Source organism: Pantherophis guttatus, chromosome 6 (genome assembly GCF_059756535.1).
Source record: "Pantherophis guttatus breed Tessera chromosome 6, ASM5975653v1, whole genome shotgun sequence".
In the NCBI taxonomy this organism is placed as follows: domain Eukaryota; kingdom Metazoa; phylum Chordata; class Lepidosauria; order Squamata; family Colubridae; genus Pantherophis; species Pantherophis guttatus.
In genome coordinates, this window is record NC_142068.1 from 101,136 (window position 1) to 116,433 (window position 15,298).

Sequence of the window (15,298 nt, forward strand, 5' to 3'; positions counted from 1 at the left end):
CTTCGGCTGGATCCACCACACAGCTCCCATTGCAGGAATTCCAGCAAGGCCTCTTCTGGGTACCGAAGGTTATTCCTTCAATCCAACCTATGCGCCTCCTTATCCGATTTAATTAAACATGTTCGATCCCCATCCAACTGTGGACAAGCAGCTCCGCCAAGCCACCTGGATTTCCCATCCGGGCTGCTGACTGATCCTGGCTCTCCCTTCCCACTTCCGCCACTAGCCCCAAAAGCAGCCAGGCCCACGCTAGTCAGCGCCCCACTGGAGGCTGCTGGGGGCTCGCTAGTCAGTGCCCCCCCAGAGCTGCTGGGGTTGCAGGGCAGAGGGAGGCGTTCTGCACCCAATCTTCCTTGAAAGACGCTGTCAAGATGCACAGCACAGATGCTCCTGCTGTCCAGGGCTCAACTGATCACTGCACATCTCTGGGCATCCCCCTTTCCTCAAGTGACAGGCCTCACAGTCAATCCAGCCAAGAGGAAGAAGGAAGAACTGCCAGGGCCCCGAGAAGAGCAAAAACTCCACAGGAACAGCACTTCATTATGGGTAGTCCTCAACCTATGGCCACCTTTGTTTCAGTTGTTAAATCATGACAGTGGTAAGTCAAGGCACCCACGTAACCAGATGTGATTTATGACTATTTTACTGCAGTCATTAAATGAATCACATAGTTTTCAGTCCCAATCATACAACCCTTAAGCAACTCATATAGTTCTAAAACTGAATCCGTTCTCTGGAAACTGGCAGAGGAGGAGGGAGGGAGGAGAGGAGGAAATGTTGCAAATCACGCACAGCTGCACCACACTGCGACAAGTCATAAACGTGAGCCCAGCTGCCAAGCATTGGAAACGCAGCCGTGACACAGCTGGAAGTGCTGTTCCGGCCGTGAGCACTCCTTCTAGAAACTTACGGTCATAAGGACTGCCTGCCATCCACCGACAGAATATTTCTTCTTGGAGGTGGGAGCTACCGTGCAAAGTTTCAGCCGGCCTAATGAGAGCCTTCCTTCCGGGCAGTGAACGGCCCCACAGACACCCGCTCTCAACCAGGCGCCTCCTGCCCTTCGGGGTGCCCTGTTTCAGCTATTCTCTTTCAGGAACTTCTCCATTCCCCCCCACCCCACCCTCCCCCGCCCCCCAACTGCTCAGCCACATCCGGTGACATATTGCAGAAGTGGTTGCAAAGGCACAGACACTTCCTACCTGGTGATCTTGTCTTCTCCCAGCATTGCCTTAGGAACAGGTGAGTATCTCCCTGGGGAGGCTGGTGGCAAAGGCTGGCCCAGGTAACTTGATGGGTTGACGTGGTTCTCTGCAGGCTGAGAGTAAGCTGGGAGGGGGAGAGGGAAGGTCATTCAGAAGAAGGTGCCCTCTGCTGCCCCGGGCCAATTGGCAGCTGCCCCTTCACCTGCCTGGCACCTCTAAGCTACTGATGCCAAATGAAAAGAGTGGCCTTCTTAGCTGCACTTCGACCTCCAGACCAGATGACTGGGAGGCGCTAGAACGAACCTTGGGGGACCCCCTGTCCCCAACCCAATAAGGAGCCACTGCTAAGCACCTGGATAGGTAAGTTCTGACCTGCCACGTCTCCCTTGATGTCAGGGCATATCACCTAGGCCCACCTGCTACCACCTGACATACAGGTAGAGGGGTGCGGGTGGAATGAAAGAGGAGAATGCCCTTTCTCTTTCCCAGCCACTCTGCTGCCCTTCTTTAACCCTTTCGTCATCCGCATTTAGGCAGCCATGAAGGCAGCCCAGCATTGGCCGCCTGATCCCATACAGGGAGCTGGGTTGCCTAACCTCAGAGTGCCAAGCACAGACTCTGCTGGGACTGGCAGTCACTCCATCTACATACAGCGTATTTGCCAACTGAAGCCACACACACACACCCGACAGTGGTATTTTAATTTGTTTGACTGTGGGAAACTTTGGAAGAGAAGCTGAACCTGCAGATCCTGGTGAAGAATCTCAAAATGGGGGCAAAGCATTTTTTAAATAGGCCCTCAGGAGAAAGCTAACAAGTGCTGGACAGCATGAGGAGGATGAAACTGTTTCAGAAAGTGCTCTGAGGACCAGGCCACGGGTTCAAGGAGCTCATGGATGGAAGAGGAAAAAGAAAAAAACACCAAAGGGAAGTAACTGCAATGTTAACTCACGTCTCGACCACCACTCGATTAATGTTATGAGTTTTACATGGGGCTGCCTTTGAGAATGACCCCAGAATTACAGCTGGCGCAATCTCATCAGTAGAAAACAACACCAATTTTAAAGTTCCAGGTAGTCCTCACTTTCTGACTATGACTAGAACTGGCAACTCTCATTAAGCAATGTGGTTGTAAATGGAAAAATCGCTCAACAGCACCCAACTTACGACGGCAGTTACAGCTGCAGTCCTTAAATGAACTACTCATGGTCATTAAGCAGAATGTCACATGACTGCGACTTGCAACTTCATGCCAGGCTCTTCATTGACTTTGCTTGTCGGAAGGTGGCTTAAAGGCCACAAATGGCAATCACGGTGGGGCAGGATTGTGACTATTGTGAAGGTGCACATTGGTTGCCAAGTGCCCAAATTTCTATGATGTGACTGCAGGGAAGCTGCAACAGCCACGACTTCAAGGGCTGGCCATAAATCTGCTATATTTAGCACTGTTGTAACTTCAAACCGTCACTGAAGTCAGTAAGTGAGGACTACCCATACTAGTGACCCATACCTAGTGGTCACCAATAGGAATCCAGGCGCAATTCAAAGTCCCGATTGTGACCTCGAAGACCTCCCGCAGCACAGACGCACAGCGGGACCATCCCGTCAGAAGTGGGGGGAAGGACTGTTCATGTTTAGAGAGGGCCCTAAACTGAACGTGGCCTCCGCACTAATTTTTGTTATGTAATTTTTATTCTCTGTTGTTGATCACTCAGAGCCCTTAGGAATGGGGAAGGTTTTGAATTATGTTAAACAAATTATTTAAATCTCTTTCCCTGAGGGGAAAGCGCCTCAGAGGGAGACCACAGCTGTGATATAAGGATATCTGCAAGAGGGACCTAAAGGCGCTGGGAATGGACATTAACAACTGGGAAAACTTGACCTCCAATCGTTCAGCTTGGAGGCTAAAGACGCAGCATGGCCTTCTCCAATTCGAAGAGACACTTGTTCGGCAGGCTGAGGCAAAGAGGCAGTCCCAGAACCAGCGAAATCTGGGGGCTGGGCAGGGGACGGAATGTATCTGCCCTCAGTGTGGAAGGGATGGCCATTCTCGAATCGGCCTTTTTAGTCACACCAGATGCTGTTTTAGGACCTCTTTCCAGAGCACGATACCATAGTCTCTTGAGATTGAAGGATGCCAATGAATATGTAAATCTCAGAAAATTTCTGGATTAAAAGTCATAATTATGCCATTTTGAGAGTTAAGGACATCTCCCACCCTTCGTAAGGATGCACTTCTATCCAGCCAATCTTCCCTTCCTGCACCTGCAGATTTTCCTAGAGGTTTGCAAAAGTGGCCAGAATCATTCTCCATCTGTTTGCCATCCTTTGGCTCAAGAACCCATGCAAAGATCTTTTCCCTCCTTTCTCTTCAATTACTGTATCTTAGCAACATTATGTATGGTTTTGCTAGACACTGGGGCAACAGAAATAAAAATGCTATTTATTCTTACATGAAAATTGTTGGCACAGAGTTATAGAAATGGCTACTTTATATTATTACGGAAAAGTAAAAAGTTGAGTGGTTCGATGTTAATGCTTTATTCTATTGCAACAGAGGGAGTTGGAAGTCAAAGCTTTTTTTTCTTTCCCCTCCCCCTCACTGTTTCTTTCCCCTCCTCCTCTCCCCACTGTGTCTTCCTATTTGCTTTTGTATTTTTGTATTTTATTCTATAATCTAATAAAATGTTCAAAACAGAAAATTGTTGGCACACATAACAAAATGTCAACAAAGGACAAGGAGAGAAAAGATGCTTTTAGCTAATTCTTTTCTAATAAAAAACAGCCATCTCAAATTCAAACTTACAGCCAGTGATCTCAGGAGGTGCATAAGCATCATTTATGAACATGCTGCTGGGCTTTGCAAGTTTCAGATAGACAAAATCAGACGTGTTCTTTAAAGCAGCCACTGCTTCTTCGTGGGTCACTTCTTCTAAGCAAACATGGTTCACCTGGAAGAGGGAAGATGCAAAAGGAACTTATCCCTGGAAGAAAACAGATCTTCTCTGAGAATCACCGGTGCTGTTCTGTATCACAAGACAAGGAACCACATTGGCACAAGCAGAAAGTCTGCTGCTATGACTGATGCAAAACATTATGAGAATAAAAATATAGAAGACGACTTTTGAAGAATGGAATCAGAAACAGCCACAATATCAACAATATCAGTAGTGATGTCCATTTCTATGAACAGACTGTGCCCAAAAGATGCTATTGACGTAATGTCAACAGTAGAATAAGTTATATCTGACAAGATAGAAATGGTATCAAAAGGGGATTTATAATTGAGAGTCCAAGAGAATAATTTAGAAAAGGATATTTCACTGGGTCTACAAAAGAAACTGGCTGATGCTTTAAAATTTTAAAGAGAAAAACAAACAACAAACCAAGAAAGTTTATTTCTTTTAATGACCCTGTAATCCCTTGCATCGGGGTGGAGTTGTGGCAACTGAATGGAGCTGAGAGTTTACTGACCGGATGCCCTTCCTGACACCTACAGAGCTCACAGCAAGTATTTTCTCTTTGCACCCAAAGAAAGAAAAATCTGCCACTATCTAGGATCGAACTCACAGCCGCTCAGACAAAACAGGAGAGTGACCTAGCTAATTTTTTTCCTATTGGATTTACAAGAGAGGCTTATTAAAGTCTTGAAAAAGTGTGTGTAATGAGAACACGGTGAAGTGAAATCAAATCCTATGACAATTTTTGAAGGATATGAAGGAAAGCAATAAAATGAAGAAATATAAAATTGGTTTATTTGATCAAAGTTAAAACAACATATGTTATTATCTCTTGCTACCTTTATAGACTTTCTGTTGACACCAAGACTGGAAAAAAACGTTTCATGGATTTGCTTATAGATAAGAAATGGCATATGGGATGAAGAAATAAATATTTGTAAATTTATAGGAGATGAAGAGTTAAATGAATTTATTTATACTTCTTGGAATGAAGTCACTTCTTTATGTATTTTTTTATTATATTCTTTTCTTTTTCTTCTTCCTTGCACCTTACTCCTTGTCTCCTTGCACCTTACTCCTTGTCTCTATTCTCTTTTAAATTTAGTTTGTATTAAATTTTACTATTACAATCAAAATTCTTTACAAAAAAATTTACACACACAGCCACATTTGGAGACACAAGACTCTTCCGTTTCACACATTCAGCTTTTGTCTGCTTTCCAAAGACTCCTCTGCCCTTTGGAATTGATGTCTTGCTGTCTTGTATACTTCAAACACAGCACAATTGCACCAGCAAGTGGGGGGATGACATTACACAAACAACTTACTCCCATGAAATTCCTTCAATCTCTCTACTCTGTGGGTGGAGAGGGTGAAGCAAGCAATCTTAGTACACCATTTCTCCTTTGCCTGACCCGTCTGCTCCCACTAAAATGGGACAACTTGCCATAGCCAACTCCCCACAGCCATCTTGCCATGGTCAATTCACAGCGGCCAACTCACCACAGCCAACTTTCCGCAGGATAACTCGCCATGGGACAATTCAACAATTCAATTTAATTATTTAAAATAAATAAAACATTATTTAAATTTTTGTCATTCACATTTCATTTGTCCCTCTTTTGGCATCCTTTCTTTAAAGATTCTATTCCACCATTTCTTCAATATTAGTGTAACTCTTGTCCAGCGGCAAGTTGGCCATGGTGAGTTATCCTAGACCCTTCTCCCTCTGCAAAGCAAGATCAGAGAGGAAGGGATTTCAAGAGTCTACACATCAAAAACAACATGATCATGCTGGTATTAGCAAAGGATCAGGCAAAGGAGAAACTGCCTACAGAAACCGCTTGCTTTTTTTCTCCCCCCCCACCCCCGGTCACAGAGCAAAGATTGGACAGGAAGAGATTTCAAGATAGCAATGTAAACTGTGTGTATCATGTGCCCATAGTATGTAGCCTCAGGCTGCCAGTGTAATTATATTGCTCTTAACGTGTAGAAGATCAAAAAGTTACTCTCTTGCAATCCCTTCCTCTCCGATCTCTGGTTTGCAATGGGGGGAGAATAAAAACAACACAAGTCAGGCACAAGACAATGCATACTCACTATAACAATGACCATGTGACTGAGGGATGCTTGAATGTCGCAAATGGATGTAAATTGGCCATAAAGTCATTTTTTTCCCAGCATTATTGTAACTTTGGTCATTGAACAAGGGGTCAATAAGTGAGGTCTACCTTTAAATACAATGCAAAAGACACAGTGATAGTGACTAACTTGGGTGGCTTGAAAAGGGCACTCCAAAGGCTCTATCGAATGCCATGATTTTGAGGGTTCACTGTTACCGGGAGCCGGAGGCCTCCAGACACCCCTTGCAGAGGAAAGGTGGGGGAGGGGTACGTCTCTGGCTCCTGGCTGAGAAACCTACGTCATCTGGAATAAAATGGGCCCTGACCTGGCCCAGCAACATAGTTCTTGCGCAGAGAAGTGGGTGTAAGAGACCAATGCAAAGTTTCCCAGCAAGCAAAATCAAATCCATAAATACAGGATGCAGCTTTGGCAACAATATTTGTGAAAAAATTGTTGGTACACAGCAGTTGCCTGAGAACTGAGTGTGAGTCAGCTGTGTGATGAAACTGCTGGAAAGGCAAATGCAAATTTAGAATGCAAAAATAGAGGCATGATTTCCAAAAGTAATTATTCCACTTTATTTTGTCTTGATCACATTCATCTCAAGCCTAGAGCTAGATATCAAATTTGAAGCAGCGATGAGAAGGGAAGGACAGGCGATCAGCATATAGATTTGTGTATGAGCGCAAGGGGTTAGACTCAACGGCCTAAAAAATCCGTCTTAATCCTAAAATTCTATGAAACCATCGGAGAAAACTATATAGACAACGGAGCTGAAATAGCATCAATAGGCTGATGACTCTCTGCTCTGTCCCTCATCTAGAATGGATTGTGCCGGGCGGGAAGGGAGGGGGGGCTTCCAAGTCCTCAAATGGAGGTGTGGGGGGGGGGGATTCAGGAACAGAGGAAGGAGGCAAGGCAGAGGGAGTGCACTCTTGCAAGGGTGAAACATGGAATTTGGGGGTTCTGGATTTGGCATTAACTTGGGAGGCCTTGGTTATTGGCTGGGGGTCCTTTTGACCCACGCTACTTGGTATTCCAACCGGCCTTGTCTTAAGAGGACATGGGCACCCACTTAAAATCAGCCATGCAAACGAAACAGCCTTTTATGACAGCCTGTAAATGTTAACAGGAATATCACTCTCCAAGTGCAAGGGGGTCACGTGGTAAGATCCCTCTAGGGTGCCAGATGGTTTCTCAGCCTGTGGAAACGTTTTGGGATTTGGCGGACTCCGGTTCTGCGGTTCGCACTTGGCTTTTCACTTTATGCCAATGGTGCTTTTAGTCTTTTTGAAGCTGCCTTGATAGGGTTTTGAGCTCCTTCATAGAACTTTCCTGAGAGGAGGCAAATAAGTCAACGTAATGACAACTTAGTTTTTTATTCCATTTACGTGGCCCCCTGTTTCATCATAGTGACTCTGGGCTAACAACAACATGCATATCCAGCAGCTGAGATAAACATGCTGACGCTCCAACTGCCCTTGCCCAGGAACGCAGCCGCATCTTCAGAGCTGGCGAAAGGCAGGGGGTGGTTGGGAGCCCATCTGGCCTTCCCTAAAGGGCAACTGCCAGGCAAGAGGCCTGTTCTGAGGGTCACTGCAAAGACCAAAGCCCAGCGGTGGGTTTCATCCGGCTCAACATATTTCAGGAGTTCAGATCTCAAAGCTTCAAGAATTACAAATAACTGTGGCTGACCTCATAAATTCCAGACTTATATAATTCGTATGGCCCAGTTCTAATACTGGTTTTATTTATTGTTTTACTTATTTATTAAATTTTTATGCCACCCCTCTCCCCTGCAAAGTGGCTCTGGGTGACTTCCAACGAGATATGCAAAGCCAATTTTCTTTCTTATAAAACCTGTTCAGACTCCTTCCTGCTCTAGGAACACCAGTGAGACCATATGGCATCCCAGCTTTCTCTAAGAGGAACCGAAGGCCAACTCACCTCCAAACCTTCACCTCAGCCTGAGACTCTTCTGGTGTTGTCAGACGGGCCCCAGAGTGCCCTAGCAAAGCTAAAAGAGGACAGAACTGCCCAAAGGAAGAATGAAAAAAGCCAGAACAAATTTAAACTCACAGCCATCAACTTGTCTCCGATCTGGAGCCGTCCGTCCTTATGTGCAGCTCCACCTTCAATAATTTTAGTGACGTAGATGCTGTTGTCTCCAGGGATGTGCTGGTTGCCGACACCCCCAGCGATGCTGAACCCAAGACCTGCTTCAGGAGAATGAAGGCCATCAGAATCAACCCACAAACCATGCGGCCCAGGATCCTCCCTGGGACAGAAGGGAATCCGCTGAGAGGCTCTCCAAGGGTCACTCCAGAGTGGATCCCAACAGTTCTGCCTTGGTTTTTTTTTTTTTTTTTTTTATTTATATGCCGCCCTTCTCCGGAGACTCAGGGCGGCTTACAGTGCGTTAAGCAATAGCCTTCATCCTTTTGTATATTTTATACAAAGTCAGCTTATTGCCCCCACAAACTGGGTCCTCAATTTACCTACCTTAGAAAGGATGGAAGGCTGAGTCAACCTTGAGCCTTGGAGAGATTCGATCTTACTTTAATTGCAGACAGCTGGTGTTAAATTACAGTGCCTCTGTCTGTTGAGCTAAACCAGGCTCTGTTCACGCTCAGGCGGAGACGCTGGCAAAGTTGGGACTCAGCCCGGATGCCCTTCCACCTCCAGGAAAGGGCATTTTCTGCAGGGCGGGGAAGAGGAGACCCTCTTTGCTGGGGAGGGGGATCACCCAGAGCTGCTGACAAACCTTTGGGCCCTTTCACCAGCTTTATATCCACCATTCTTTCCGTGGTTTGCCTCCTCCTCTTGACGGACAGACGGACCATGGAGCCCGCCTCCTTCAAGGCTTCCACAGCTTTGCCGTGGGTCACATCGCGGACGTCTACCTCGTTCACACGCAAAATGCAGTCATTCACCCTGCGTTGGGGAGAGGGGAGGTTTCCAACATTCGGCTTGTGCACGCATGTGAGCGAAAACAGATCTCCCAGGCACAGATCTGAATGCTCTGACTGACTGGAGGCAGATCAAACACGGAGCAAAGCAGCACTCTGAGGAACACAACAACCCCACCTTCGCCCTCTTTCTTTGGAGGAAGACTGCCCGAGCTGCTTGCCGTACATGCAGCCAGACTCCCTCCCTGGTCCAGCTGGTGTGACCTCTGTCTGCGTTCTCCCAGGACTGCCCTCATCTTTCCTCCCTGCTCTTCTAGGGCTGCCTGCTTCCTTTCTCCATTGTCTCCCCTTTGGGGGCTTTCCCCCACCCCCAATCAGTGGGGAAGAGGGAAGACAAGGAACAAAGGACAGCCACAATGCAGGGAAGCTCAGCCAGGAATGGCCAAAGCACTTGGAGGAAGCTGCTCAAGCAATGGGGCTGCCACCGGAGCTTTTCAAATTACCAAGAGACTCCAGCAAATCTCAAGGAAGAACCTGAGGATGGCCTGAAATTGGAGCACATTTCTGAGCAACCAAAAGAGGTTTGGTTTATTGGTTTATGGTTTATTTGATTTGTATACCGCCCTACTCCCGAAGGACTCAGGGCGGTGAACAGCCAACAATAAAATACATAAATACAAAAATTTAAAAACCAGATAAAGGTGACAGATGTTTATGAAAATTAATAAATCAAGCTGAATGCCCGCCTAATGCCCATAGCAGGGCGCTTCCTTTGGCCATCAGTATGGACTAAATAACTTTTAAGATCTCCTTCACATGCGAATACTGCCTCATTTCACTATGAGACATTTCTTGAAATATATGGCAGCAATAATAAATGTAACTGGATGAAAAGATCAACACAGTGTTGCATTGTCCCGCAGTGAGTTGGCCACAGCGAGTTGTTCTAGACTAGGGGTGTCAAACTCGATTTTCATTGAGGGCCACATCCGGGTTGTGTTTGACTTCGGGGGGCCAGGGTAGGTGTGCCCAGTTTAACATCACTCGGGTTGGGGCGCCTGTGGTGGCCCAAGTGCTCTGCCAGTGAAAATGGTCTCCCAAGTTCCATTTCCAGCCTCCTGCAACCCTCTGCCAGCGAAAATGGAGCTTGGGGAGGCCACGTGCAACCCTCCCAAGCTTCGTTTTCGCTGGCAGATGCACTGCGGGCCGGTCCTTTCACTGTTTCCAAGGTGGCCCCACGGGCCAGAACTAAGCACCCTGCGGGCCAGATCCTTGAGTTCGACACCCCTGTTCTAGACCTCACCACATGAAGCTGTGCAAAGACCCTGGCAACCATGGCAGACCCCAGCCCCTCAGTCAGGAGCCTAGAAGGACCCCTGCCCGCCAAATTCGGCTCTCATGAAAAACTGCCATACTTTCATCCCACCTGCTTCATTGTACCATTTCTGTAAATCACAAAATGCACAATAAACTTATTATCTTGCACTGACACGGTTTCCCGTGTGTTTGTTTGCTGATGGGTTCCCTAGGGGCTTGACAGAGGAGATACCCAACCGCTCCTCTGTGACCTGCTGCAGCGGAAAGAGGGGCCGCGCAAAACGCTTCTTCCCCGGCACTCAACGAAGCTACGATCACATCCCTCCCATCACAATCTCGCCAAGGTCCTTCCCAAATGAACCCCCTCCCCATGGTAATCTGGCATTGGCTTCACGACACCCACTCAATCCCCAGGACCCCGGGAGAGGAATTCTTTGCGTACAACCTCCCCAGCCCACAGTAACTGGATAAACTGAATTGGGGGGGGGGTTGTGCTTGCATAGACGCGCTTGAGCCCAGCCAACCTGGTCAAGGGATAAGCCCGCCCTACAGAAACTACTGCCGAGCGCTGTGAGTCTCTGAAGGGCCATCAAGTTTGGTGTCCCTTTTGCAAAGAATCAAAGAATTGGGAAGGTCCTCAAATCCAACCTGCTGCTCAGTGAAAGGCCCAGCAAAGGAAATTCCTTCCACTACCCACAGCTGGCAAAGGGGAGAAGCCCCTCTGAGCTCAACCTCTTTTCTTGGAGCCTTCGCCTACCGCTCTTAGCCTGCCCTCCCCGTGCCTTTTTCCCCGAATAATCAAGATAACTGAAAAACCTAATAACGTCGGTTCCAAACAGCCACTAAGACAGCCTTTCAAAGGGAGCCAGGCTCCAGAGCCTGAATCCTTTTTGCTAGAGAACTCTAGTGCAGCTTCCCTTTTCCAGAAATAAAGAAAATAAAATGAGAACAGCAAGGCAGGTTTAGTCCAGTGACAACTGCATTGCATGGGGAAAAATAATCCATAAAAGAAGTTGACACATTGCGTACCCTCTTTATCAGGTGATTTCTGTATTCGTTCTGAATATACATTATCTCCTCCCCATCCACTTTTCTACTCGGTTGTACTATTTTATGTAGAAAAAGTTTTCCTAGGATGGAATCAGGATGGGCAGTGGAAAAAGATTCTTGTGAAGAATTAATTTTGTACTTCCAATGGGAAGATTTCTGGCTTCTTGAGTTGGAAAACTTAGCTGCCCCCCGTCTCCCCCACCCAAGACAGATACACAAGGGCTAGCAAAACTGCTTTCTTTTTGCAAGCAGGTTACCACATACAGTTGGTTCGTCTCCATTCTTGGGGGTGGGGGGTACTACGGGCTCGCTCTTCAGCCAAGGGCTACCCAACATTGTCAGAAAAGGGACAGAAAGGAGGCTTACCAGGCCTGCAAATGACACCAAGCTAGGAAAACTGGCTAGAGAACAATCGCCCTGAGGTCAATTCAAGGCAGGCGTTTTAACTGGGTAGGGGCTGCATTAATAGGAGAACTGCATCCAGACTTCCAGAGAGCTCTGTGGCTGCTCAGGGGGTGCCTGGGGTCCTCGGCTTCGTGCTGGGAAAGGCGAAGAAACCAGAGCAGGCTCAGAGGAGAGCGTCTGGGAGGGTTCCCAGACTCCTTACGCAGAACAACGGAAGCCACTGCGTTTCTGCGCAGATGAGCTTGTCACAAAGAAGGCTAGGGAGAGAGGTGACAGTAGCCCTGTGTGAAATGAGGGTGGAACTGTTCCCCTGAAACCGACAGCAGTAGGTCAAGGACCAATGGATTTGATTTCTAGAAAAGGTCTCAAGCAGCTAAGAACTTCCTAACAATAACAGCCGTGAAGCCGTGGGATAGTCTGGCTAGAAGAACTGCAGGTTTCCAAAACCAAACTGGATATCCTACCCTCCTCCCCCTTGATTTGGTCTAGGGATTTTAATGTCTACGCTCCCACTGATACCCTCTACGATGCTGGGTGAACACAGCAGCGTAATTACTGGGCAAATCCAGAAAAATGGGGGTTAATTCACTAACCAGGTTTAATACGTTGTATGAACGCAACCCGTCAGAGACGAATGGCAATCAAGATGCAACTGAGGTAGGCAGAGCCCCCACCCCACCCCCAGCTATAGCTTGTAGGTTCTGCACACCTGACAGCAATGGCCTGGGGGGAGGGGGAGGTGGGTGACCTACCGCAGCCTCCCGTCTTGGGCAGCCGCCCCTCCTGGGATGATCTTCGTAATGAACACACCGGAGTCGTCCTCCACATGAGGGTTGTCCGTGCCTCCTGCGATGCTAAATCCCAGCCCAGAATTGCCCTGAAAAAGCAGCCCACGGTTACTGCCCTGGAGCACCTGGGTGACCGAGGGCTCATCCTGAAGTGAGAAGGCCCGGGAGGGTCTGAGGGAAGGGCAGAAGGAAGGCCCTGATCCCGTGAGAAACCACGCACCTCAGGAGCCCCCCTCAGCTGGCAAGAGAACTGGCACCCACACCAGTCTTGCCCTGCTGGTTCTGCCTCAACATGGAAAACCCCCCACTGCCTGCCTTCTCATCAAGAAAGAGGCCTAAAGATCCCCCCCCCCCCCCAGGAACTCACAAGCGCATGGCTGGGTAGGCTGAACCTGGGGAAATGGGGCTGGAAAGGTGTTGCTCCAACCTCGGGTTGCTCCAACCTCGGTTGATATAACCCTGGGGATGTTGCTTAAAAAGATGGGGGGCAGGTTGGATTTGCCAGCCAGGAAATGGGGAGCACAGCTTCCCTTGGCAATCAAATCCTGCAGGCTGGTTTGAACCGACCATTCAAGAGGAGCTGGTTGACAGCCAGCTAACCTATGCCAATAGGTAATCAAAGATCCCATTCTAGCTTTGGAATGCCCAGATTAACTAGGTTAAGGAAGGCAGAAAACCTGAGCATGGAACCAGCAGAATGGAGCACTGAGCACCACTGAGTGGGGAAGACCAGCAGGAGCCACTGAGAAGGAGAAACGGGGGAAGGAGGCATTTCCTCCCTGCCCGGGCCTGCTGAATTCTAACTTACAGCAGAATGAATGAATTCACTCAATGGATTAAAGAGCAGATATTTACCCTTTCCAGCGTGATTTCTTCATATTCATACTCCGCGTCGGTGCCGTTGACCTAAAGGAACACACAAAACATGCAAAGGGTGAGGTTACCGACAACACCCCCTCTGGCCAAGGATTTAGAGGCACAGCAGCTCTTCAGCATAGTGTTGTGGCTAGAGGACTGACTCCAGCCTGTGAAAGGCTCTCCCTGCCCCCCAGGAGTACCTTCCGCACCCCATCGCCCCAGTTCACAGCCCCCAGCTTTTGGATGGCCCCAGATTTGCTACAGAAAATAGAAAACAAAGGGACTTCCGGTGGCACCACAGGCGCTGAAGACGCTCCTTTTGTGAGCGCCAGCCCCGCGATCTCGTAAAGCCACTAGAACAGCGAAAATCAGCTGTCTAGCGGCTTGGAAACTTTCTCCCCGGGAAAAGGGGAGGAAGAGAGCAGACGGGTGCAGGTAGAGCTCCCCAAGAAGCCCCAGGAACAATTCTGGGGCTTGAAGGGTGAGAGCTCCCTGGAAGCCCGACAGAGCTCTGGATCCGGGATGTTTCTGCTTTAAGCAGAAGACGCCGCCGCAACCACCCCTGCAAACAACGCTTGGAATAAGCATCATTCGGGAGCAGGCTGAACAAACTCAGGAGAGATCAGATTTGCAAGTACTGAACTTTAACTCCAAATGTGTATTACTTCCTTCTGACTCATTAAGGGGAGAAAGTGAAACCAAGATGGCGATTGAGCTTTAATGGGGCGTGAAAGCGAAAGTTAAAGAGGAAAGTTTCATTTAGCGTTGGTAGCCCCTGTTCAAAATTAGAGATTTTTGCTTCAAAAAAAAAAAGATTAAAGACTAAAAAGACTACAGCAGTGATTTTTTAAAAAAAGGATTGATATTATTTAAAGACTGGGAATTTTTGGATTTGGTGGATTTGTTGTTCTGGCTGCTAAATAAATTTAAATTGGAAACTAAACATGGCTTCAAAACAAGTAAAGACTATTGTCACTAAAAGTGCTGGGACCTCGCCAGCTCAAACATCCAAATTGCAATCTCTCTCAGTTCCAACGGAACCACCAATATTAACATTTGAAATGTTGCAGGAAGCCTTAAAATACAAGCCGCTGTTACAGAAAAAAAGATTGCTTCAATGTTTGAGGATAAAATTTGAGATGTTGCTGAGGAGATAGTACAAATTAAAGAGATTATTCAAAAACGAAATCAAGAAATTAGAGAAGATATTATCATGGCAGTACAAGGTCTGGCAGGCCATATTGAAGCAATAGATGAAAAAGTGGAAGAAATTAAGCAGTCTAATGAGAACCTGGAAAATAAAATGGGGGAGGTCCAGAATAAGATGGAAAGAGCAGAGGCCGATGTGATAATGATACAATATAGAGATATGGAATTTGCTTTGAGAATAAGAGGCCTCAAAGAAAATAAGCAAGAGAATTTGAGAGAGATTTTTTCAGAAGCATTTGCACAGATAATGGGAGACCAAAAAGCAAATCTTGAATGGCAAATTGACAAAATTTACCGTGTCAATTCATGGGTTGCCAGACAGAAACATCTACCAAGAGACATTGTAGTTTATTTTACAACAAGGAGAATACGCAATGAAATCTTACAAGTCACTTTTAAGAATAAACTTCAAGTGCAGGGGCAGGAGGTTTTAATACTGAAAGAAATCCCCCCCAAAATGTTGAGAGCCAGAA

The 15,298-nt window shown here is 47.2% G+C and overlaps 1 protein-coding gene across 38 annotated transcripts in view; it reads right to left on the reverse strand.

Annotated features, from left to right (window-relative positions):
* Nucleotides 1-15,298, reverse strand: part of DLG1 (discs large MAGUK scaffold protein 1) — a 112,856-nt gene that overhangs the window by 53,006 nt on the left and 44,552 nt on the right. For 20 of the 38 annotated variants that reach the window (XM_034424602.3, XM_034424609.3, XM_034424606.3 and 17 more), the window contains 6 exons: nucleotides 13,614-13,664; nucleotides 12,723-12,847; nucleotides 9,054-9,223; nucleotides 8,369-8,505; nucleotides 4,012-4,156; nucleotides 1,203-1,329 (listed from right to left, as the gene is read on the reverse strand). In XM_034424602.3, coding sequence (XP_034280493.2) covers nucleotides 1,203-1,329; nucleotides 4,012-4,156; nucleotides 8,369-8,505; nucleotides 9,054-9,223; nucleotides 12,723-12,847; nucleotides 13,614-13,664 — 755 coding nt within the window. Of the gene's footprint in view, nucleotides 1-1,202; nucleotides 1,330-4,011; nucleotides 4,157-8,368; nucleotides 8,509-9,053; nucleotides 9,224-12,722; nucleotides 12,848-13,613; nucleotides 13,665-15,298 lie in introns of all 38 variants that reach the window. The other 18 variants (XM_087871974.1, XM_034424612.3, XM_087871969.1 and 15 more) reach the window with 1 other exon arrangement.